The sequence below is a fragment of the Bactrocera tryoni genome, chromosome 3 (assembly GCF_016617805.1).
Source record: "Bactrocera tryoni isolate S06 chromosome 3, CSIRO_BtryS06_freeze2, whole genome shotgun sequence".
Taxonomy (NCBI): Eukaryota; Metazoa; Arthropoda; class Insecta; order Diptera; family Tephritidae; genus Bactrocera; species Bactrocera tryoni.
Genome location: NC_052501.1, coordinates 73639902 through 73665425, shown reverse-complemented (window position 1 = coordinate 73665425; position 25524 = coordinate 73639902). Strand labels below are relative to the sequence as shown.

Below are 25524 nucleotides of genomic sequence, written 5' to 3'. Positions count from 1 at the left end.
CGCCAGTCGTTTTCGCTGTTTGACGCGATTTTGAGATTCCAAGTGTGTCCGATCCTTCTCCACCTCATTTTTCCAACTGTGTGGAGGTCTTCCTCTTCCGTCGAATACTCTCAGAGCTGGATTGCTTTCATCCATTCGGGTGACATGATATAGCCAGCGTAGCCATTGTTTCTTAATTCGATGAACTAAGTCAATGTCATCATATATGTATGTATTTCGTACAGCTTATCGTTTCATCGACTAGCGTATTTGCCGTTAGCAACGCGCAAAGGACCATAAATCTACTGGAAAACCCTTCTGTCTAAAACTCTTAATGCCGACTCATCAGATGTTGTCATTCTCCATGCCGCTGCATCATATCTCAAGACGGGCATGATGAGTTACTTGTAGAATTTGTTCTTTATTCGTCGAGAGTGGACTTTACTTCTCACTTGCCTACTTAGTCCAAAGTAGCACCTATTGGCAAGAGACATTCTGTGTTCGATTTCGTTGTTGGTATTAACGATAGTTCCAAGATAGACGAAGTTATCTACAACTTGGATGTTATGGCTGTCAACAGTGACGTGGGAGCCTAGTCACGAGTACGACGACTGTTTGTTTGATTACAGAAGATATTTCGTCGTTCTCAACCAAACCTATTTGCTTCACTTCCTTATCTAGTCTGGTGAAAGCAGAACTAACGACGCGGTTGCTGAGGCCAATTTTGTATGTCAATATCATCGGCGTACGCCAGCTCGAATTATTTTCTCTAAAAGTAGATTGAAAAAATCGCACGAAAGGTAGTCATCTTGTCTGAAACCTCGTTTGTTATCGAACGACTCGGAGAGGTCCTTCCCGATCCTGACGGAGCTTTTGGTATTGCTCATCGTCAGTTTACACAGTCGCATTAGTTTTGTGGCAATATCAAATTCAGAGATAACGGCATAAAGACAGCTGCTTTTCGTGCTGGCAAAAAAACTTTGAATTCGATAAAGAGCTAGTGTGTGTCGATCCTCTTTTCACGGGTATTTTCGAAAATTTGGCAAATTCAAAAGATGCCTTGCGGAACTTGATATTGACCGGTCGGTTTGTAATGCCGCTATGTGCTATAATGATCCGATCTATGCCATTTCTTCGAAGATTGTAGAGATGCCTTGGGTAATAATCCATGCCAAATTTCGTGAAGATATATCCTCAAATGAAGAAGTTTCCCATACAAGGACTTAACTCCGACCGTTCAATTTCTATGGCAGCTATACACAATAGCTAGGCGATATCGCCGGTTTCCACAAAAGAGCAGCGTCTTGGAGAGAACGCGACTTGAGCATAATTTCATATTGATATCTAAACTGAGGAACTAGTTCGTATATACATATACAGATAGGCAGACAGACAGACGGACTTGGCTAACTTTCAGCTTGTTACGCTGATCATTTATATACAATATATACTTTATAGGGTCCTTGATGTTTCCTTTTGGATGTTACAAACTTCGGGGCAAACTAAACATACCCTGTTCAATATATACAATATTCAAGAGGAGTACAAACCAATCTATTTATTAGTAAGAACCAAAAATTATTAGGAAGTTCTTTGAAAGCTTCGCAACAATAATTCCTGTCATACTTATAGTTAAGGTCTTCATTATAGTTGTGATTGTGGAATGACTGGCAATCGCTTTATTAAACGATATATGTATAAAGAACCGATAAAGTATCGATTATAAAATGGTATTTTATAATTTACATACAGTCGAAACACCGTCTGTTCCATAGACTATACTTTGGTTCTCAAATACTTCCCTTAAGATAACAGATGATGCTTACATAAATTAATTTTATTTTATTTTTTCATTGAGAGCCTTTTCATTGGCGGGCCGCCAAACCCAGCGCACAACCCTAGGGAGGGATGTTTCGCATTCTCACTTTAGTTCGCCTTCAAGCGGATGTTCTTTCGGCTACCCAGATGATACTTGCTATACGACTGGGAGTCGTGAGCTGCTTGAGCCATATGTAAATTATAATTTCAGGCCACTTTCAAGTGTATGGCAGTCGGAGAACTTTCCTCACTTGCATGAACTTTTAAATATGACTCCATTCCCCTTTATATACATACACTATAGATGCAGCGCATTGCGTCAGAGAAGTCTTCAGAAGGGTTCTAGACAACAAATCAATTTCAAGAAACGAAATAAATGATGAGATTGTCAAAAGTGGCATCCGTCAGGCTACCGAACCAGACAGGGGATACGAAAGTCGTTAAAAACGAAACATAATGAAGTTTCCGAAATGGCTGACAGATAGATCAGGGTGAGATGAATTGCCTTAAGAACATGCAGTAGCACCTCTATTATGTGTAAGAAAGCACGCTATCGGTAAGTAGGTATGGGAGAGACACTGAAATTCCGCCTGCGCTTCTGTCCAGCTTCACAGTTCAAGGGACTACATAAAGAATGAAAATTAGATATGAAGTCCTCTTGTCCTCTTAAAGTTCGCAAGAAACGAGGAAGCTCTTTATGACGAATACTTCAACTCAAATTATGCTGAACCTCCATTTGGCATTTTTACGACCAGTATATGTAAGGTGTGACAGCCGGTTAGTAACCTAACATAATGCAGATGTTTTAAGTAAAAAATTTTCCAATAAGAGTAATATGATTTCTTATAAAAAAATACAATAATTGTTAAGGAAATTCAAATGTTTTTTTTTATTTAATGTGAAGTACAATCGATGCAGTTATGTTCTTATTACAACATCACTCAAATGGCCACCACAACTTTTATTGCAGTAACGAATTCGTTGCACCTAATATTCGAGTACTTTTTCCACTAAATCAAGTCGTATGTCATCCTATTGATGATTCAATATTGACTTCCAAAGCTTGCGGAGAGTCTGGTTTATTGCTAAAGACCAGTGACTTCAAATGATCTCACACGAAGTAGTCTAATGGTGTTAAATCAAAATTGCTTGGAGGCCATTGAATGCCACAACTCCTTGAAATAATCGAATCTCCGAACTTTTCTCGCAATAAATCGGTTGTTGCACGTGCTGTGTGGCACGTAGTCCCATTTTGATGGAACCAGCTGTTGTCAAGATCAAGATCACGTAGTCCCATCTTGTTGGAACCAGCTGTGATCAAGCTCAACTTCATCCAATTGCGGCAATAAAAATTTTGTTATCATCGCTCTCCATTGAGAGTGATGGTCAGCAACATTTCGAAAAAAGTACCGACCGCTGATACCACCAAATCAAAAACCATAACACACTGTCAATTCGGGTGTATGTAATGGTTGTTCATCAATAATTTGTGGATTTTTTTTGCACCAGAATCGATAACGGCTATCTACGGAAACACTATTTATATATCAAAACGTGTAAGATTATATGGTATATTGTTTCAATTAAAAACCCACAATCTGGAGGCTTGTCTGTTGCCTCCAAATGGCACCGTTATTTCCTAGCTGAAGGTCAAGCGAGTATTATTTATAACCACATTTAATGCAACTTGTGATTTGTTTGTCGAGGTTACAATTCGATTTCGTAGGGAAGTTCAATGAACTGGCTTTTCAGAATGGCGAGCGCTTCTTCTTTGATTGTTTATTTCACATTTTTTCCCTTTTTTGTTGCTATTTTTATGCGACAGCATTTTAATTTATACAAAACATCCGCTCTGTCTGTCACTCGTGATCACAAAGCAGGTACTCCAATTAACGTTTTACTCGTTCGAGAACATTTATTATTGATTTACTTGAGTACACACATTCAAATGCACGTGCCAATGTCCATGGAAGCTTCTTCGTATTTGCTGTTGTCAGCTGAATATCAGCGGCATATTGAATTCCACAAAACACCTTACGTAAAACAAATTATTTATGGTAAGTAGCACGAATTAGTCGGCAAGAGTTTGATATTTTTTTGCTGCTCGGCTATTTGTATACTCGTGTGGAAATGCGAACGTCAGCAAACGAACGCAAATAAACAAGACACTCTTTGTTGCTGACCAAGTTTGTTTAAATAAATAAGTCATGTCTATACATACATATCTTGCTCTAATTTTCTCGCTTCCCTATTAAATTTATTTTAATTTAGTTTCTGAAATAATTAAAAAATTATATTTGACTGCCGAAACCCGGGATTGAACCGGGGACCTTTAGATCTTCAGTCTAACGCTCTCCCAACTGAGCTATTTCGGCAGATATTTACTTTGAGTTGAATGTCGTTGAAGTGAGCGCGACGCACGCAACGAAGGTGACATTAGCGCTACATTAAATTGTGTGCTTGTGGTTTGGAACTTAGCTAAGTATTAAGGAAAGCTTTTGAAAGTACGAGCAATACTAAATATAAAAGCTTGAAATTGTAGTATGTAATATATGTGTATATATGGATATATATATGTACATATCTGTGTGTATATGGATGGAGACATGTGTGCTCGATTCCTATGGGCAGAAGTGAGAGTGCCTAGAAGCATGCCAATATATCAATGTATCGTAGATATGCACATGTAAGTGGATTAGACATGTTCTAACACGCCCTTTTTCTTATCGTCGGGAAAATATACATACATATGTACTTTAGGCAATTGATGCGATTTTAATTGAATGTAAAACGTTTTAATTGAATATTAGTATGTTTTATTGATAAAGAGATATATTAGCTCGCTTCAGTAACTAACGCATAGCACATTTGCAGTTTGTTAGTTGGCTAGAGAGGAGACTTATAACATCAACGCACTTAAAGGATAATATATGGAAGTAAGAGTTTTGAAAATACTATATTATTTAGTAAAAGAGTAAAATAAAATATGAAAAATATGTATATGAAAAGTTAAAAAACAAATTAAAAAAATTGATATTAAAAATATTTTTAAAAAATTAAAAAATTTAATTTAAAAAAATTAAAAAAAAATTAAAAAAAATAAAAAAATATAAAAAGTAAAAAAAAAAAAAATTTTTAAATTTAATATTAAAAAAATATTAAAAATAATTTAAAAAAATAAAAAAAAGTTAAAAAAAATACAAAAAAAATAAGTTAAAAAAATTTAAAAAAAGTTTTAAAAAAAATTAAATAAAAAAATATAAAATATTAAAAAAAACAATTAAATGGAAAATTAAAATTGAATAAAATTAATTAAAATTGTATAATCACAACAATAAAAACAGTGAATATTTCAACATAATGTAAGTGTTAAAGCTTGTGATAAAAAACTTTAACCTCGGTGGCTACGAAGATACATAGAAAACCCTTTACAAGAAAAAGGAACTATAAGCTATCCGATCTGATAAATTTACTCAGAAATTATAGCATTACTTTGAAGAATAATTCAATCCATATTTCGTTAAGTTACCTTGTCAAATAAAAAATTTTCCGTAAGAGTACTTGAATTCGATTGTACAGCTTGTATGACAGCTATACGCTGTAGTTGTCCGATCTGAAAAATTGCTTCCGAGATTATAGATACATATGTATGCTTTGTAATAAATTTCGTGAAGATAAGAGTTCAAATGAAAAGTTCCCGGACTGATACATAGATGACGCGATGACGCTACTCGAAAGAAATCCATATAATTTTTAGTAAGCACTAACCTTCAAGAGGCACGTGTGTAAATTTGACCGCTGCCGGATCAATAGTTTGTGAATTACATAATTTAGAGTGAAGCAACTTTAGTCATTGTGAAAAAAATTGGTAAAAAGGAATTTCGCGGTTTGATAAAATAAAACTTTTTGTAAGGAAAAATTACAGCTGAAGCAAAAACTTGGCTTGCTGACGAGTTTTCGAAAACTGTTCTGGGAAAATCAACCATCAAGGACTGGTATACTAAGCTTAGACGTGGTGAAATGAGCACCGAAGACGACGGACGCAGTGAACGCTCAAAAGAGATTGTAACCGCTGAAAAAGTCCCAAAAAAAAAATTCACATAATAATTTTGGACGACCTTAAAGTGAAGTTTTTCGAGCTATCAGACACTCTAAAGATATCAATTGAACATTTTTATCATGTCATTCACGAAAATTTGGACATGAGAAAAATCTGTGCAGACTGGCTGCCACGCGAGCTCACTTTTGAAGCGACGGTTCGATGATTCGGGCAGTATTGGAAATGTTCAAGTGTAATAAACTCGAGTTTCTGCATCGATATCTGACTATGGATAAACTTGGCTCCTTAATTTCACTCCGAAGTCGAAGAGATTGTCATCCAAGTGGACTGCACAAGACTAACCCGATCCAAAGCGTGGAAAAGGACTACAGTCGGCAAGCAAGGTTATGATGGCGCCTGTATTTTGGGATGAGCATGGAAAAATTTTTATTGACTACCTGAACTAAGGAAGCACCGGATACAATGACTATTACATACCGCTATTGCACCGTTTGAAAGACGTAATCGACGAAAAACGATCGAAAATAAAAGGCTGCTTCACTTAGACAACCGACCGTGTCACAAGTAAGTGAAAGCGATACCAAAAATCTACGACTTTGGCTTCGAATTTCTCCCACCTACCGTATTCTCTAAATCTGGTCCTCAGCGACTATTGCCTGTTCTGAGATCACAAAGGAATGCTCGCTGTGAAGAAATTTTCGTCGAGTGAAGAGGTGATTGTCGAAACCGAGGCCTATTTTGAAGCAAAAGACAAATCGTACCACAAAAATTATATCGAAAAGTTGGAGGGTCGCTATAATCAGTGTATCAACCTTGAAGGGAACTACTATATGTTGAATAAAATAAACGAATTTTGGCACAAAATTTGTTTGCTATGCTGGCACTTTTCAACTGGCCTGCTAACATATCAAAAACAAAGTTTTTCATGAGGCTACCTGAGCTTGAACTTACCGATTACTACAAAACTAAAACAAACTGGGGAAGCTTAAAAATAAATGCCGTCGCATAAGCTAAGTTTTAAAATAATTTGGTTATTTTAGGTGTTTTTTATTGCACATTACTGTATATAAATGTATTGAGAAACAGCGGCGTACGCAGAAACAAATTTCAGGGGAATTTTCTGTACAAATTTTTAATCATGTTAAAGCAATCAGTATGGTAGGGTTTTTGTAGAGATATTTCTTTACACTCGCTTGTATATATTACGAAAGTGAGGCTCTCATTAGGTCAAATCATATTACCGTCGTAGTCAAAGTAATGATAGCGTTCTGGACTACTATTTTATAGTCATTTATAGCTACATGTCGCATATACATACATATGAATACTGATTATAACATGTCTCTTGAGAACATATACATACTTGTAATTTCTTCGAAAGCTCATTATTTTTTTTAACATTTGGTTAAAACTCCTGGTAACTGTTTAATTTTCCAATCAAAAATCAATTTTTCCTAATATTAAGCCAATTCTCTATTACCTATTTACCTAGTCATTTAAAGGAACTTGACATAGAAGACGGGTACGTGTAAGAGTATTATATGAGCTGTACCATAAATTAGCATTACATCTTATATAATTTCTTTATTCATTAGAACATTTATCACAATTTTTAATGTTTTTAATTTTTTAATTATTATATTGTAGCAAAATGGCTCAGGTCAAAGTGAAGAATAAAGAGCAATCAGCTGTTTATGCAGCACTCAAGAGCACTTGGTTAGCTTTTTGTGCCTCAAGCAGTATACATGGCTTGAAGTATACACAAGACAGAGAGACCAACAAAATCGTGCGGTACGTATCACATGATATTAATGATATAATTACATATGTATGATTTTTTTGAGTTCTCGCATTTTAAGCACTCCCATGAGTACTGGGAAGGTTCCAAAAAGATTTATTCAAAAAATTTCGTTTGCTAAATTTAAAATTCACATTTTTTAATACATTTCCTGATTTGATCACTGTTCCTTCCTTTTTGAAAAAAAAACTGTTTTGTTGGCTGAAACCAAATTGTTTTAAATGTATTGATACTCTCTTTTTAGTTTCATCTGGCTGCTCATCACGCTGATCATGTTTATCTGTGCAATATCAATGGTCTATACATTTTATATGAGTTACCGTAGCAATCCCACACGCATGAATGTTGAAAAAGATCATGCGCCAGTTGATAGTCTTATTTTTCCCGCCGTAACTATATGTACGGAGACACTTTACAACATACAAAAAGCAAAAAGTTATATCGGAACGCTGTGAGTAGCTATTATAAATAAAATACTAATTTCTCTTAATTTTTTAATTTTATTACTAATGTTTGAACGATCGTACACTTATTTACTACTCATACTTTGAAAACGCTTTTTTCTGAATGTTCGAAAAAAGTTTAAGCTCGGCCATTGTGACGCCATTTCCGGTGACCCCTCGCAAAAAAGATGCGCTCGCGTTGTTCGGAAAACTGCTTACAGAATCATCTAAAGTTAAAAAATTAGTATTTTAGTTAAAACTTTAGCTTAGAACTTGGACGAAGGAAAAAAAAAAACTGAAAGTTGGATTTTTGGCAGACATTTTGACAAAAACTTTAAAATTTCGCAACATTTTTTTTTTTCAATTGGCTATAATTCTCGAGAAATCTTGTCAACCGACTTCAAAAACACACACAGGGACACTTAGCCTAGCTCGCCTCGAGCGCACCAGTTCTCAAGACTGTATCTGCGAAACTATTACTTGGATCAATTTGTAAATTTAGAACAATATTCTAGAGGAATGTAAAATGTATTTAATATGACAGTAAAAAATTCGATTTTTTGAAACCTCTTAAACCCGTTAACGTCATCGAGATACAAATGAAGGTTCCTACAAGAATAATAGTAAAACAAGTCCATAATTTTTCCAGTACTTATCTTAAGTAATCTGTATCTCATGTTGTACAAATTCCAAAAATTATTGACTTCGGGTTAAACTACATAAATAGCGTTAGAAACTTAAGATTTCATACTAAAAAAAGTTCTCAAACAGTTCTGAGTTTGAATTTCTTAGCTCTGTATTGTTTGAGCACACATCAAAGATGAACACCGGCAAAAAGGACAAGAACAGAACGGCGAAAACCGAAGCCAAGCGGCTAAAAATGTCATTAGCACTTATAGTCCTGATACTGTAATAGCCAATCATGCGCAAATTCACAGATTCCGTTCCGCTAATTTTGATGTCTGGCAGGCCAATTGTCAAAATTCTCCATGAGATAGTGGAAATCGTCCAAACCGAAAGCCATGTATAAACTGTTCTGTTGTCCACGAGTAAGACATTGTACCAAATACTGTTTGATAGATACAACAAGAAGCATGATATATGGATATCGCACGAGTTAAGGAAAAAAAATCACATGAACCGAGTTTATATCTGCAAATCGCTGCTTAGTCGCAAAAAATCCATCCGTTTCTAAAGCGGATGCTAACTGTTGATGAAATCTGGATCTCTTACGACAAGATTAAGCGAAAACGACCGTAGTCGAAACGAAATGAGCCGGCGCAAACGGTAGCCAAGCTAGGGAAGCCAAGAAATATGTATTTTGGGGGTAGGTTTTGCAGGAAATTATCTACTACTTACTTATGAGTGACCACAATTCAACCGTGTCCAAAATTGGACTTTCCAACAGAAACAATCGTCCAGAAGCGGCCAGCTTTGGTCAAAAGGAAAGGAATTAAGTTCCACCAAGTAACGCTAAGCCGCACATATCGATAGTGATTCGCCAGAAGTTCCGAAAGTTTGATTAGCAAGGTTTTATGCATCCATCTTATAATCCGGATCTGACACTAAGTGATTACTACCTATTTCTGTGTGGGCCGAATGATTTTACTGGAGAAAAATTCGCCTCAAGAGAATCAAGTGAAAATCCACAGCCCCAGTTTTCTACAATAGTATTTTCGATGAAAATTATAAGAAGCCAATAACTTCGAAATAGATCTACCATTAAAAATTTTGAGCTTGTCAGATTCCTCCAATTTTTTAAATAGTTATCAACATATTTCTCTTAAGAAATTAATAAATTTGAAACTCTTTTCTCAGCAAGCTCCCAACCGACACAAATACCAGCATGATAATGGAAGTTTTGCCAACCTATTTCGGCTTCGTTAGCGATGATTATACCTATGCCACCGAAGATATTGTATTGCTACAGAATTTGATCGACGTTAATAATATCAGCACACTGACATTCATGCAAAATCTACAATGGAACTGTTCAGATATATTCTTTCGCTGCCGTTTTATGTGGCGAATTGTGGATTGCAGCGAAATCATAGAAGTATCGCGCACATATTATGGCTATTGCTGTTCCTTCAACCTCAATCAACCGGGGTGAGGAATGTTGCAAATTCAGTAAAAAAATCTTAGTAGTTATCTTTCTTTTGCCTCACTCTCTCCCTAACATCACAGTTTGAACTACACTGCAAAGACTACGCACGCCGGCCTTTTCGATGGTCTCTCCCTAATACTGTACTACAATGACTCGGACTATGGCGAATTGGGTCTCTACTCGGATGGTTTTAAAGTGTTACTCTCGGAGAATGAAGGTTACCCCAGTGCGCATTCTGTCATCAAATTTACACCACTTAAGCAGGAGACTTTCCTTGGTGTGCGACCCCTTGAGACATACTGTTCGCGTGCCGTTAAAGCACTGTCGATAGACGAGCGGCAATGTGTGCTGCCGGATGAATTCCCACTCAAACACTTCGAGAAATATGTGGGTAATAATTGTATGCTGGAATGTCGTGTGGAGACTACGCTTAGAATGTGCGGCTGCATAACGTATTTCTTCTATACGAATCACACCCACGAACGTATATGCGCTATCAAGGATATACCATGCCTGTTGGCAAATTTCAGTAGGTGTTCGTTAAAGAGTGAAGTGAGTAACAAATTTGTAATTAATTCGTAAGTATCTGTTCTTTATAGCCGCGTTAGTGGGACGTTATCGAAAAGACCAATGTTATTGCCCGAATTCGTGCGAATCAATCCAGTACAATGTGGAGCTGACGAGTGCCGAATTGCAGATTGATATACCGACAGTGGATGAGTTTTAGTAAGTTGAAATAGTTGGTTTTGAAACTCAATACTTCAGAGAAATATATATGTATATCGATAATAGATATATATCGATAAAATTTTATATTTTACACTTACAGTGCCGGTGTACAGGATAACCACTCCGTCATTCATATATACTTAAACAGTCAAGTATATCTACGTGTTCGTCGTGATCTACTCTCAAGCATGGTGACTCTAGTTTGTAAGTACGAGTATCTACCCTTATAGTTTTAACTCATGCCAATAATCTCTATATATCATTTTTATATTATTTTCAGCTAATTTGGGCAGCGCCTTCAGTCTCTTTGTTGGTATCAGTATGGTCTCCATTGTCGAAGTTATCTACTATGTAACGGTTGTGTTCAGAAAGTATTATCTGCAGGAGCTAAAAGCTCGTGAAAAGCTTCGGCGTTAGAGTGGCTATGCAAAGAGCAATATTTCATATTTCCTAAAAGTTTGAATTATAAGTGAAACATAATTTAGTTCAAATTTACAATTTTTTGAAATATTTCCAGAAAAATTTTAATATTAAAATCAAAGCTGATTGAAGAAAATATCTTTTTATATAATAAATACACATCTCTATCTGAATTCAGCTGACGATAGAGGCTTTAAGGTATCACTACTGGTAATACAAAGTATGCCTTCTTAGATTCACGATTCCCAACAATCTGAAAGTTCACAGCCTCAGCCTCAGAGCCGCTGTCCCTTCATTCGTTGAACTACGTCAATGACGTCATATATCTCGTACAGTTCATCGCTCCATCGGCTTCGGTATTCGCCGTTGTCAATGCGCAAAGTACCACAAATCTTCTGCATATCAAATCTATTACATATCCTCACAAGAAAAATCTAACGGTGTGATATCACACGATCTTGGTGGCCAATCGACCGGCCCAAAACGTGAAATTATCCGCTCACCTAAGTGAACTCTAAATCGATTTACTGATGCGAAGTAGCCCGTCTTGTCACGAGATTCAATATCAGGCATTAAATAGTCGGTTATCATGACGTGCTAACGGTCCCCATTGACAGTTACGTTCTTACCGGCATCATTTTAGAAGAAATATGTACTAAAGATTCCACCGGCCAACAAACCACACTGAACCGTTGTTTTTTTTTTGATGAAATTGCAGCTCTTGAATCTCTTCAGGTTCTTTAAAAGCTTTCAAAATAGGCTCTTCTGCGTCGACACAGAGCTGCCAGCGCGATTTCCAAGCATTGAAGGCATCACGGAAGGCATTCTTCGTAATGGCTTTGAGAGTCGAGGTGCATGCTGCTTGGATCCATGCTGTCGTTTAAAAATGCTTGCCTTACATCGGCCTTTTCAGGCAAGGAAACAAAAATAAGTCCGGTCGTCGGTTGTCGGACCCGATTGACCCTTCGTTTGAATCACTTGAGGACTTCCACGTAAAACTTGGCGTTGACGGTTTGTTCAAGAGGAACAAATTCCTTGTGGGCGTTGCATTTGATGTCAAAAAAGACAATGAGCATCGTTTTCATTTTATATTTGCTCATTCTTTCCTTTTTTGAGCGAGGAGACGCCGGCATGTGCCACTCGGAAGGTTGCCTCTTTGGCCAGGTATGGTGCCACCAAACACATCACTTCTCTGCTCTAACGAACACTGCATTTTCACCTAGCTGGAAACGCCTCCACTTAATCCAGTCAGCACGCTCCAAAGTACAGTCGCGGCGGAAGAAAATTAGTCATATTACTTACCGGACAAACCCTATATTTTGTACGCTTTAATTTAAGATCTCGACATAAAATTCGCCATGTCCTTCATTACGTCAGTCCGAGTTGCTACGAACGGTTCTGACACAACTCTCCACGGTCTTCGTGTACACTTTCAGCTTCGGCTGCTATATTTCCTTCACTATGTGCTGGACGTGATCTATTCATGGTCGAACATGCGTGATCTATCCTAAAAAGGCTACTAAAAAATCCTTTACTTGGATCACCCATTGTTAGGATTGTATCACTTCTTATTATAAGCTAAATTCCATTGAAAAAAATTTGATTCTAAATAAAAACTTTTTTTGCAAACCGGCAGTGGAAGTTCTTATCTCATGCAGCCACACTTCTGCTGTGCGAGAGCTATAACCAATAACGGTTTTATAGCAACCGAAATCACAGTTGATTCTTGATAAGCTAATTTATGTTACCGAAATTGGCAGTTTAATACTGCTGTTATCAGCTGATAAGGCGACGATAAGCTGTATAATATTTCCAACCAAAGCTATAAAGAACGCAGAGATCCCCAGCAGCGCACATAATATTTTTAAGTTCCGAGCGTCAATGAATAGCGGAGCTAAAATTTACCAGAAATGACGAATAGCAATATTTTGGGTCACTTAGCACTCATCCTGCTCCTACTCAGCGGCATAATCGAGGCACAACACGAGCCACACTGGTGGGGTAATCGCAACACTATTGTACATCTCTTCGAATGGAAGTGGGCGGATATAGCGAAGGAGTGTGAAGAGTTTTTAGCGCCACGCGGCTTTGCTGGCGTGCAGGTGAGAAGCTTAAAACGCGAACTAAATACTGAAAATATACAAATAGTGAACCACCGCTCTGCACACAGGTCTCGCCCGTCGCTGAAAATGTAGTGATCGCTGGACGACCGTGGTGGGAGCGTTATCAACCGATCTCTTACAAGCTAGTTACACGTTCCGGCAATGAAGCCGAGTTCGCTGATATGGTGCGCAGATGCAACAACGTCGGCGTGCGTATTTATGTCGATGTGCTGCTCAATCATATGTCCGCCTCACATGAGGGCACTGTGCAAGGCACAGGCGGCTCGATTGCCAATCCATGTGCGAAGGATTTCCCTGCTGTGCCCTACGGTGAAATAGACTTTCATCCAAGCTGTGATATTTATGACTGGAATGACCGTTTTCAAATACAGAACTGTGAACTAGTTAGTCTAAAAGATTTGGATCAGAGTAGTGAATGGGTGCGCGAACGTCTCGTGGAGTTCCTCGATCATTTGATTCAGTTAGGTGTGGCGGGTTTCCGTGTGGATGCCGCCAAGCATATGCCGGCAGAAGATTTGAAGGTAATGCTTTGCTTTAATTTACTTAATTTTTTTTCTACTCATACCTCTGAACCATTGTGTACTGTAGATCATCTATGATCGTGTACGCGATCTCAACATCGCACATGGCTTCCCACACAATGCGCGTCCTTTCATCTATCAGGAAGTCATCGATCATGGTCACGAAACTGTGGATAAATATGAGTACAGCCCGCTAGGCGCTGTGACGGAATTTCGTTTCTCGGAAGAAATAGGTGGCGCTTTTCGTGGTTATAATCAACTTAAGTGGCTGCGCAACTGGGGTCCCGAGTGGAGTTTCTTACCCGCGGAACACGCTTTAGTCTTTGTCGATAATCATGATAATCAACGCGACGGTGGCAATGTGCTCACATATAAGAATGCCAAGCAATACAAAATGGCTACCGCATTCGCATTAGCCTACCCATACGGCATAACGCGCGTAATGAGCTCTTTTGATTTCCAAGATCGAGATCAGGCACCACCAGCCGATGAAAATGAGCAAATACTCTCACCGCAGTTCGACGAAGATGGCGGTTGTGTTAATGGTTGGGTGTGTGAGCATCGCTGGCGTCAAATCTATAATATGGTGGGCTTCAAGAATGCAGTGCGCGGCACCGTAGTGTCCAATTGGTGGGACAATGACGATAATCAAATTGCCTTCTGTCGTGGCAATCGTGGTTTTATAGCCTTCAATGGCAATGGGTGGGATCTGAAGGAGCGTTTACAAACTTGTCTGCCTGCGGGTGTTTATTGTGATGTGATCTCTGGTGCGCTGGTGAATGGAGAATGTACGAGTAAAACGGTGGTTGTGGACGACTGGGGTTATGCTGATATTGATTTGGGAGCTGATGAGTTCGATGGCATTTTAGCTTTACATGTGAATGCGAAGTTGTAGAGTCTGAAAGCTTTTGTACTTAATGCTCCTCATTTTATTTTATAAATCTTTTAATAAAAATCTGAGCACGAAGTTCTGTATATAGTTCGCTTAAGTATTCCGAGAAAATTGCATTGAGTTTCAGTTGGTTCGTTGGCAAATTCGTCTCCACTGGAACTGAAATTTGATTTATCTACTTTTTCTTTACTCATACAGCTTGCACAAAGAGTAGCGGAAATACTATGTAACCGTATATCTGGTAAGTCAGGCCTGAGTCTTCATAAAGCTGAAGAGTTCCAGGGAAAGTTTTTATTCTCTTTTGATTCGAAGGTCTGGTACGTTTTGTATTATTCCAAAAGGATATATTCTAAAGGTAGTACTACACGTTTATCGGTCTGTGGTATCCACTATCTTCACACCTTAACCACTGCCTGAGATCAGAACTTGAAACATATACCTCTACAAGACCCATTGACTAATGGATCAAATGTAGAGACAATCGTTTTCAATCAGTATTCTTAAAGCATATTGGAGATAGTTCGAAATGTGCTCCACCATTTCAGCTTAGTCGTCCTTATCACTACAATGGTTGGTCGTTGCTCCTTTCATTGTATACATTCTCTACCATATAACAGACTCAAACCACTTGATCTACGTATACGATTAATTGAGAGCCCGATTTCATTACATAATGGTAGCACCAAAAGCTATACTATGGTAAGTTTGTGTCACTGGAAAAGTTGATCGGTTAGACTATAAATTTTGACGGAGTGGCTAATAATTCGCTTGTAGGGCTCAAGACTGCTAATGTTGCTTCATCCATGTTCCATCTCTTCGTATAGTTTTGAAAAGTATGTAACAGCAACACCTTTGCCGTAGGTCAGACAAATCGCACCCGGCAGTAACCTTCTTCCGATGTTAGAGAGCCAGGAGTATCCTAAGTATTGTTCATACTTCAAATACAAGGTTTGTACAAAAAGTACTACAAATTTTAAATTTTCTCGGGCAACGTGTAATCGATTTGCTCTTGTATTGTTGCGTTATGTTGGTACTCATATCCCTCACTTATGCTGACAAGATTGGCAATGTTTAGTTCATTTTTGGCAGCTGTTTTGCTAGGACGTATTTTGGTACATCTTCGAGTTTTGCTTAAAATTTATCAAGGAATTTGTATAAAACTTTGTGTGAAAAACAAAAGTGAGTACACGGACGCATTCCGATGTTTGACTGGGGTATACATATAGTAAAACTAAGGAAGTAAACGTATCGATTGACTGGTGCCATTTGATTTTAACCACAGCTTTGGGTATGAGTCGAAGTTTGCGCTAAAATAGCTCACTTTCAACCAAAAACAGCCTCCCGTTGACAGTACGAAAAAGATGTTGGACTCAGTCTGCTTCGACCCCGATCTACTCCAGAGGATCATAACTGTTTACGAATCGGGGGTTTATCCTTGAGACGTGGAGACCAAAGCTCAATCATCCCAATGGAAGTTGCCGCATGAGCCAAGACAGAAAAATATGCGACAAATTAGGACGAATGGCAATAGGTTTTGCTAGCAGTTTTCTTAAGAGTCCATCATGCATTATAAGTTCTTGCCAAATGTTCATACGTAAGCTACGTGCAATTCAAATGAAGGAATCTGCCAGAAACACCAGATTCGTGTAAGAACAAAAATATCCTGCAAACAATATTTGCACCATGAAAAAGCTCCTGCTCACTCATCATTGCTTATGCGCGAATATCTGACCAAAAACAACACATTAATGATGCCATGGCCACTGTATTCCCCCAGACCAGGCGCTTTGTGACTGTTTTTCTTTTCTAAAAGGACGCTACGATTGAGGATATAAAAACTGCATCGAAGGAGGATCACAAAATTATCACAAAAAATTACTTTTTTAAGCGCTTTGGGGATAGTAAAAAACGCTGACAGCTGAGCAATATATCTGGGTGTGATTACTTTGAAGGCTCCAAATAGTTATTCATGAATAAATAAACTTCTTCTCAAGAAATACAAAATTTGCAATACTTTCAGAACAAACCTCGTAGGCACTGTTTTACTTAATGAAGTGACCGTTATAGCACAAAAAAAAATTTATCTGATTTACAAATGTTGTTCCGGTGTTTACTTTTGTTGCTAGAGTTCACTAAACTAAAGAGAACAATCGCATATTTTGTTTACTTTAACAGCTATCCCTCTAGGAAATTTTAGATCTGCAGAAAAACACGCTCTCTAAATTGTATTAAGATAACACACATATTGGCCGATATACAAGGTCGGTCGCAAAAGAAACAGGACTGTTAAAAAAAACAACAAAAAATTATTATATTTTTCAAAAGTTATATTTTTTTATTCAAAGTAGTTTCCTTGTGCTTCGATACAGCGTTTAGCCCGGTCAATTAGCATTTCAAATGAGTGCTTAAGGTCATTTTGAGAATATCGGGCGTCGCCTTTTGGATAGCTGAAATGTCTTTAAACCAGGGTCCTTTCACGGGCAAATGAAGTTTTCCAAATAGGTGAAAATCACAGGGTGCCAGATCAGGCGAGTAGGGTAAGATTAATAGTTAATATTGAGTTTTTGTCAAAAAATCAGTGACAGGCGTCGACCAATGACACGGCGCATTATCGTGCAACAGGCGCCAGGACCCTGCCTCACGGTGTTGTGGTCGAGCACGACGAATGCGTGACAAAAGACGCTTCATAACACCAAGATAAAATACAGCATTAATCGTTTGGCCAGGTGGGACGAACTCTCGGTGTACAATACCCTCGGAATCGTAAAAACAAATCAGGATTGTCTTTATTTTTGACTTCGGAAGACGACTGACTTCTGATCGTCACAGAGATCCACACGACCTTCTTGGAATCGCTTAAACCACTCATGCACATTACTACGGCATAGGCACTGATCACCATACACTTTTTTCAACATTTGAAATGTTTCAGTAAACGTTTTTCCAAGTTTAAAACAAAATTTAATATTTGCTCTTTGCATTTTACGACCGATGACCAAAAGCTGCTGTCACTTTTTGATCGCTAACATCGATTGTGGTTATCCAATTGTCTTAAAATTTTTACGAAATGTCAACAAGAAATCAAACTTTTTATTTCATATACCCACCAATAGGTGGTGCCACCAGAAACAGTTATATTTAAAAAGATCTGTTCTTTCGCGACAGATCTTGTATTTCGTATAAAGTCATCCGGAAGTTCGAATATCTTTATATTAGGAATATGGTAGCTAAGAGACGTTCTATCTGAATTTCAATTATATATCCCATACTACATTGACAGATATTTTCGGTAAAAAGTCAGCTGTAAGAATTGGCTCCACATTTTCAGTGCCTATGAACAGTTTTGGTTCGATTTAGGCAATTCTTGATTTGTATACTAGAAACTGTAACATAAAAATATCAGGTGATTGGCATGTATCAGATTTGGTTGAAATCAGACGGAAGGATCTCGAGATATGTGATTTCACTAAATGCGATTTTATCCATTTTTACACTGTCGGCAGAAGTTTTTATAATATTTGCGCTGGGCGAATGTACATAAACCACATTTACTGGTTTTGCAGATAAGTACATTATGTATTTAAAACAATATATAACATACACTTGTATTTTCTAACAATATACATATATTTTTATCAAGTGAGTGCACCTTTGTTATACGTTCCATCAGATGACAGCTGATAAGGTAAAAAACTTTGCTCTTTAGAATTCGTTGGCTCTTTATATTTTTGTACTATTATCTTATTTGAATCAATATAATGTCTCACAAATATAACGAATACGAATTTGTATTGCATTCCGGAAATTGTTTACCCGTTTCGACGAGAGTTTAACAATGAGTAATTGCTAAATATTAAAATGTATATCAATGGCCTTCCCCTAATAAAACTGTGCATGCAATTGTATAATAAGATAACAAAATAAGTAACTGAAATATATTTCTATATCATTTATGACACTTACATAAATCGTCAAACTAAAAGGGATTTACACTTTTTATGACAGTAGTCGAAGTTTATTAAGCTATAAACAAACTTAAACTTAAATTTATAGAGAGCTCTCTGTAAAAGTTTCTTGTAGGCGAGTAAACGATGAGGAAAGACAAAGGGACCGTGTCGCTTATGCTTAGTTTTAGAAAGGGGTAAAGGAAAAAAAATAGCTTAACAAAAATACATATGTTTGTGCGCCGCGTACATGAAGTGCACAAGAATGATAATGTGATATGAAGAAACTGCAAAAAATTGTTCGACTCAAATTTTCGCACAAGGTGATGGATGGCCGACACTTGTGACCACATTCAGCGACTCCAAAAGAGAATTTTTTGATAATAAGCGAAAACAAGTTCTCTTCTGAATGCAGTCTAACAATAATGAGCGCCGTGGTTTGCCAGCGAAATCAATAAAAGTCAATTATTTTCTTTGTGAGACAGTTGCGAAAACTGTAGCAGTTTATAATTGATCTGGTCTCAGACCCATTCGCTTTATTTATTTAGTTATAACATACTCAGACCGTTTATTCATTATAGGAGATATTTGTCATAAGATCTATACACTTTAGTCGTGCATATTTTAATTAACCACATAACTGATCTTAAACCGATCTTTTCCTTTTGTGCCTTTTCTAAGTCGTATGGATTTATCTCACATAATCTCTTAGTCATTGTTTATAGTCTGTTATTACCTTTTTCAGAAACCTTACGACCTTATCTCATAACTGTAAATAATTGTAATGAATGGCTGACTAGGAGTACTTGAAACGTTTGGTTAGCGTACCAACGATGGGAAACACCTCACAGAAAATTATTTGTAAATGTGTCTGAGAGAAAAAGAGTTCATTGTCTTAGCGGGTATCTGTGAATAGAGTAATGCGCGAGTGGAGAGTACAACAGCAATGACGTAACGAGAGCGCCGGAGAATCTCATTTATGGCGTTTTATTAGTATTCATCCTTTGGCTTACAGATTTTGGTAATCATTCGAGTATTTTTTAACTGAAAAACTGAACAGTGAATGGTGTCCCCATTGGTATTGGGACCAATCATTTACAATGAAAACGAGGTTGCAGACCGACTTTAGACCTTTCCAATTTCATTTTCCTTAAAAAGTTTGAAACTTATTTAACCTAGTATAAGTATAATTATAGCTCCAATTAATACTTCGACTTTAGTTAACTCAAAAATATTATAGCGCTCTTGACGATTAAGGCTACCAAACGAGCTAGTAAAAATATTGTATGTATTTACCACGGGACAATTATATTAGAAAAAATTACGTTTGAACATTTAAATCACCTGAATTCAGTCATCCTTTTAGCAACTTCGGTCTAAAAACATAATTTCAAACCTATACCTTCTTATGGTAAAAACCCTTAAAATTTGTGGAATTTTTGAAATTTCTTTATGTAAATAAAGCAAAGTGCAGCTAAGAAGTGTATTTATGCTACGATATTCTAAGTGATCAAAGTTTGCTCTAGTCTTAATGGCACACTCGTTGATCTCGTCTCGTCTTAGTGACGCCTTTATAATTGCGAAAAGCCAGTACATAAAGAGACTTTTAATGAGACGCATTTTTGCAAATGTTTTCAGCTTTTTTTAATTAAACGAGTAAATGGAAATAATTTCCAACCCAAAAATAGACATTTGGATAATTAAAAAAGTTTTAGACATGACCAAGGAAAAACGCTAACTGTTCTGGAAATAGAAAAAGAAATCGCTTTTTTAATTAACACTTGTCGAATCGGCAAATTGCACTTAATATTGGAATATCTGATAGTAACGAAGCCACCAAAAACATACCGACCTGTGCACAAATAAAAGAAAAATTGTGTCTTCCTGTTACCTAAAATGGAAGAAAACGGCGGACGACCAACCATGTCGAAGATACACAAGGAGCAGAGGTTGGCGTTTACTCAAAAATATATACACTGGAAGAAGGAGTGGAAATACGACATATTTTGGGACAAAAAGAAATTAAATCTTAATGGTTCTGCTGGTTTGAGCTTCTTTTGGTAGAATACCGGCAAAAAAGATGGCGAAAATAAGGCGCAACTTTGTTATCCACTGCTACGTCTCAGATGATCCATCCGTTGAGTCCCCTTTTCGATGACTCGTCCGATAATTTCGACTGGTAACTGGCGAATGACACTCCTTAATATTTGCTCTAAAGCTTGAATGAAAGCGGGATCGGCCGCATAGACTTTAGACTTTATACAAATATCCCAACAGGGAAAAGACTAACAGTGATATCACACGATCTTGGTGGACAATCAACTGGCCCAAAACGTGAAATTATCTGCGCATCGTAGTGTGCCGTCTATAAGTCCATTGATTGAAGCGATGAGTGGGAAGTGGTGCCGCCTTGTTAAAACTATTGACGGTTAAGTTCTCTTCGGCATCATTTTTGAAAAGATATGTACCGATGATTCCACCAGCCCACAAACCACAAAAAACCTTTGTTTTTTCTGCATGAAATGGCAACTCATGAATCTCTTTAGGTTGCTCTTCGTTCCAAATGCGGCAATTTTGCTTCTTTTCACACCCATTCAGCCGGAAATGGACTTCGTCGCTGAACAAAACTTGGCTCGGAAACGTCGGATCAACTAGGAACTTTTAAAGAGTTCAAAGAGCGAAACGATGTCGCTTGGAAAGGTCCAGCGACTTCAGCTCTTACACAAGCTGTATTTCGTACGCTTTCAATTTAAGTCAAGTTTTAAGACAAGTCGCTCCATACATCAGTCGGAGTTGCTGCGAGCCGCGTCGAATCAACTCTACACGGTCTTCGTGTATACTCTCAGCTGCGACTGCTATATTTCACTGGGTGCTGAACGTATTATATTCGGTTGAATATTGTCCAATAATGAATGCTAAGTCTCAAGATGGGCGGTGTTGTTGCGAATAGTACGCTCATTAGGCTGATTTTGTTGACCTTAAATTGAGCGAAGCGCTCGAAACACATTATTTACATGAATTTTCATGTTAAAGTAGAAATATTTGTAGACGTTGTTCAGCCGTAAGTCTTCCCCGTTGTTTCACTTGATTAACTGTGGAAGTTGGAACTTTTATTTTGTTGCACGGTGTACACATTTCGCCAAGTCACAATGAAATTATTTAATAAATAAATGTTACTCAAACATTTTTTGCACGCGCAAACAATTGTACAACTACAGACAGCACTTATTTGGCTAATAAAATTTATTAGTCATGCTAAATAGTGATTTACCCCCAAATATCTATATTTAGCGCTACGAAGCGGTTCAAAATTAGCAAAAAATCACTGATTGTCTGGCCTGTCTTTTAAATAATAAAACAAAGGGTTCTGATAGATCATAAATTTTTTATGAACCCGATTGCAGTCACGCTTGGTCATCAAAACACAGCGGCCTACTAGCTAGTGAGCGCTCATAGCGAATTATTCAATTGATGAAATGAGAGTACATTGACATTGTTTTTGCAGCATTACTTGCAGCATATGTGCCGCTTACGCATTTGTAAAATACAAATCAACGAGAGTATCTTGCAGTTAGTTATCAGTAGATAACCACATGATAAGTGTTAGATACGAAAAAAATCGTATAAAAGCTCCGCGGTGCTCGCAAAGTGCGGATAGTGTGTACACGCGCGGTATAACGGTCAGCACAAATGCGCTCTAAATGCTTAAAACTAATATTTTGGGTTATGTCGCTCTGGGCTTGCTGACACTCATCGCCGTTGTCGAGGCGCAACACGAGCCACACTGGTGGGCTGAACGGAATACGATTGTACATCTCTTCGAATGGAAGTGGACGGATATAGCCAGAGAGTGCGAGCACTTTTTAGCACCGCGCGGTTTTGCCGGCGTACAGGTGAGCACAAACTGATAATAACAAATTAAACGAGCGTTTATTTATTAAATTCACGAATAAACCCAAACAGGTCTCGCCCGTCGCTGAGAATGTAGTGATCGCTGGACGGCCGTGGTGGGAGCGTTATCAGCCGGTCTCGTACAAACTAATTACACGTTCCGGCAATGAGACGGAGTTCACCGATATGGTGCGCAGATGTAACGCTGTTGGCGTGCGGATTTACGTCGATGTGCTGCTCAATCATATGGCTGCCTCGTATGATGGTGTCGCTTATGGTACGGGCGGCTCGATTGCCTATCCAGACGCGAAGTACTTTCCCGCCGTGCCTTATACAGCGCAGGATTTTCATTCGACTTGTGATATACAGGATTGGAATGATCGTTTTCAAGTGCAAAATTGTGAGTTGGTGCGCCTGAAAGACTTGGATCAGAGCAGTGACCGTGTGCGTGCACATTTGCTTGGATTTCTGAATCACCTCATTGAGTTAGGTGTGGCGGGTTTTCGTGTAGATGCTGCCAAGCATGTGCCGGCGGAAGATTTGAAGGTATTTAAAGTTAACCCAACTTCTACCTTCACACGATACTAATTTTGCATAAAAAATTATTTGCAGTTTATTTATGACAGCATGCATGATCTGAACACCGCACATGGCTTCCCACATAATGCGCGTCCTTTCATCTACCAGGAAGTCGTCGATTATGGTTTCGAACAGATCAGCAAATATGAGTACAGTCCGCTGGGCGCTGTGACAGAATTTCGTTTCTCGGAGGAAATCGGTGGCGCCTTTCGTGGTTACAATCAACTTAAGTGGCTGCGTAATTGGGGTCCTGAGTGGAGCTTCTTACCCTCCGAGCACGCTTTCGTCTTTGTCGATAACCACGATAATCAGCGCGAAGGTAACAATGTGCTCACATATAAAAATGCCAAGCAATACAAGATGGCCAACGCTTTCGCTTTAGCCTACCCTTACGGCATAATGCGCGTAATGAGCTCTTTTGATTTCCAAGATCATGATCAGGCACCACCAGCCGATGAAAATGAGCAAATACTCTCGCCGGAGTTTGACGCCGATGGCGCTTGTGTTAATGGTTGGATTTGTGAGCATCGCTGGCGTCAAATCTATAATATGGTGGGCTTCAAGAATGCAGTGCGCGGCACCGTAGTGTCCAATTGGTGGGACAATGACGATAATCAAATTGCCTTCTGTCGTGGCAATCGTGGTTTTATAGCCTTCAATGGCAATGGGTGGGACCTTAAGGAGCGTTTACAAACTTGTCTGCCTGCGGGTGTCTACTGTGATGTGATCTCTGGTGCGCTGGTGAATGGAGAATGTACGAGTAAAACGGTGGTTGTGGACGACTGGGGTTATGCTGACATTGATTTGGGTGCAAATGAGTTTGATGGCGTATTGGCCATACATGTAAACGCCAAGTTAGAAGAGCGAAAAAAGCAAAATGCAGAAAAAATGATAGGAATGCTGATAAAGGATGTTTATTCCGAGTGTCACATATACTATGTGTTGCAAAATCAATTGCCGTTTATGGAGTTTAATGGAACCGTAACTATAGTTACGGAAAAGAATTTAAAAGTTTTGAGTATTGACTCTCCAACTGCGAAGGAAGAGATAATTATGAATACTCCGAATATTAGTAATAAAGTGGTATATATTTTAGATATTTTACCTGTGTTGAATTATTTATGTTGTGACTTCTAGTATCAAGCACTGCGCCAATTATTTTTTACTCGAGAACGGCGTAAAAGAATACGAGTGTTCCTTTACTGTCAAAAGACTCAAATGTGTTCCTTAAAGTTGCATCGCAGGTACTGCCAGTCTCTTTGAACCACTAGTAGAGTTTGTTCGATTAGCTAATATCTAAAGCTTGGCCATTCGGCCGATGGATTGCCGGTCGAGTTATACAAATTCGGCGTCGGAAAACTCGCAAGGTACATGCAACAGTTACTTTGTAAAATATTGTCGCATGAACAACTTTCTTTGTGCTGTATCCAATCCATGAAAAACGGGACCCCACAATCTGCACCAATTACCATGGGATAAGCTACCTTAATATCGCATATAAGGTCTTATCGTACGTAGTGTGTGAAAGAACGAGCCCACCGTCAAGAAACAGATTGGACCTTGTCAGTGTGACCTTAGAGCTGAAAAATCTAAAATCGACTAGGTTTTGACCACACGCCTAATCTTGGAAAAGATCTGTGAAAGGAAGATCGACACACACCTCCTCTTCCTCGATTTTAGAGCCGAAAAGCACGAAACAAAACCGCTATGTCTGAACTGGATATCCCTGCAAAGCTGGTACAGCTATGAAAGCTGTCGGTTCGTCAGGATCAGGAAGATCCTCCCCGAGCCGCCTCATACCATGCGAGGTTTCAGACTAGATAATAAAGCAAAGCAAATGAGTCTGGTACTGAACGAGTGCAAGATGAAATGTCTCCGATCATCAAACCCACAGTCGTCGCAATTGAGTCTTGACTCCCACGTCACTGTTGACAATGTCCGATGTGTTCAGCGTAAGTACCTGCTGACGACAGCCAAACACCACATCGCTCAAAAGCCCAACGCATCAAATTAATGTGTTGATAAGTGCTCTGAAAATGCCAGGCATCTTCAGTCCAATTTGGCAGTGTTGAATGGATAGATTAACCACCGTAGTAGGGTTCAAGGACCATCTAAAATATCTAGCGTACTTTGGGTCCAGCATTCTGTTGCAATGCAACTCCACATTCAACTGACAAAGTGTCAGTTCTTTCCGCATTTGGATTTTAGTCACAACCACCA

General features: G+C 38.3%; 3 protein-coding genes and 1 non-coding gene across 5 annotated transcripts; 3 read left to right on the top strand and 1 right to left on the bottom strand.

The window, feature by feature from the left end:
- Positions 1-4099: 4099 nt before the first annotated feature.
- Trnaf-gaa lies at positions 4100-4172 on the bottom strand. Its single transcript has one exon. It is a non-coding gene; the product is annotated as a tRNA-Phe (tRNA).
- A 3336-nt stretch (positions 4173-7508) lies between these two features.
- LOC120770762 (sodium channel protein Nach) lies at positions 7509-11351 on the top strand. The gene is made up of 7 exons (XM_040098346.1): positions 7509-7648; positions 7900-8106; positions 9917-10207; positions 10286-10734; positions 10805-10931; positions 11035-11138; positions 11215-11351. The coding sequence occupies exons 1-7, from the start codon at positions 7509-7511 to the stop codon at positions 11349-11351; spliced, it is 1455 nt and encodes a 484-aa protein (XP_039954280.1).
- A 1884-nt stretch (positions 11352-13235) lies between these two features.
- On the top strand, positions 13236-14959 carry LOC120772075 (alpha-amylase-related protein-like). Its single transcript, XM_040100469.1, has 3 exons — positions 13236-13456; positions 13525-13998; positions 14066-14959. The coding sequence occupies exons 1-3, from the start codon at positions 13265-13267 to the stop codon at positions 14891-14893; spliced, it is 1494 nt and encodes a 497-aa protein (XP_039956403.1). The 5' UTR covers positions 13236-13264; the 3' UTR covers positions 14894-14959.
- Positions 14960-22523: 7564 nt separating this feature from the next.
- Positions 22524-24746, top strand: LOC120772172 (alpha-amylase-related protein-like). 2 transcript variants are annotated; one of them, XM_040100618.1, is made up of 4 exons: positions 22524-22727; positions 22798-23271; positions 23338-23623; positions 23687-24746. In XM_040100618.1, the coding sequence occupies exons 1-4, from the start codon at positions 22536-22538 to the stop codon at positions 24439-24441; spliced, it is 1707 nt and encodes a 568-aa protein (XP_039956552.1). In that variant the 5' UTR covers positions 22524-22535; the 3' UTR covers positions 24442-24746. The 2 variants fall into 2 exon arrangements, with proteins under 2 accessions (XP_039956552.1, XP_039956551.1); XM_040100617.1 differs by having other exon boundaries at positions 23338-24746.
- The last annotated feature ends 778 nt before the right edge of the window (positions 24747-25524 follow it).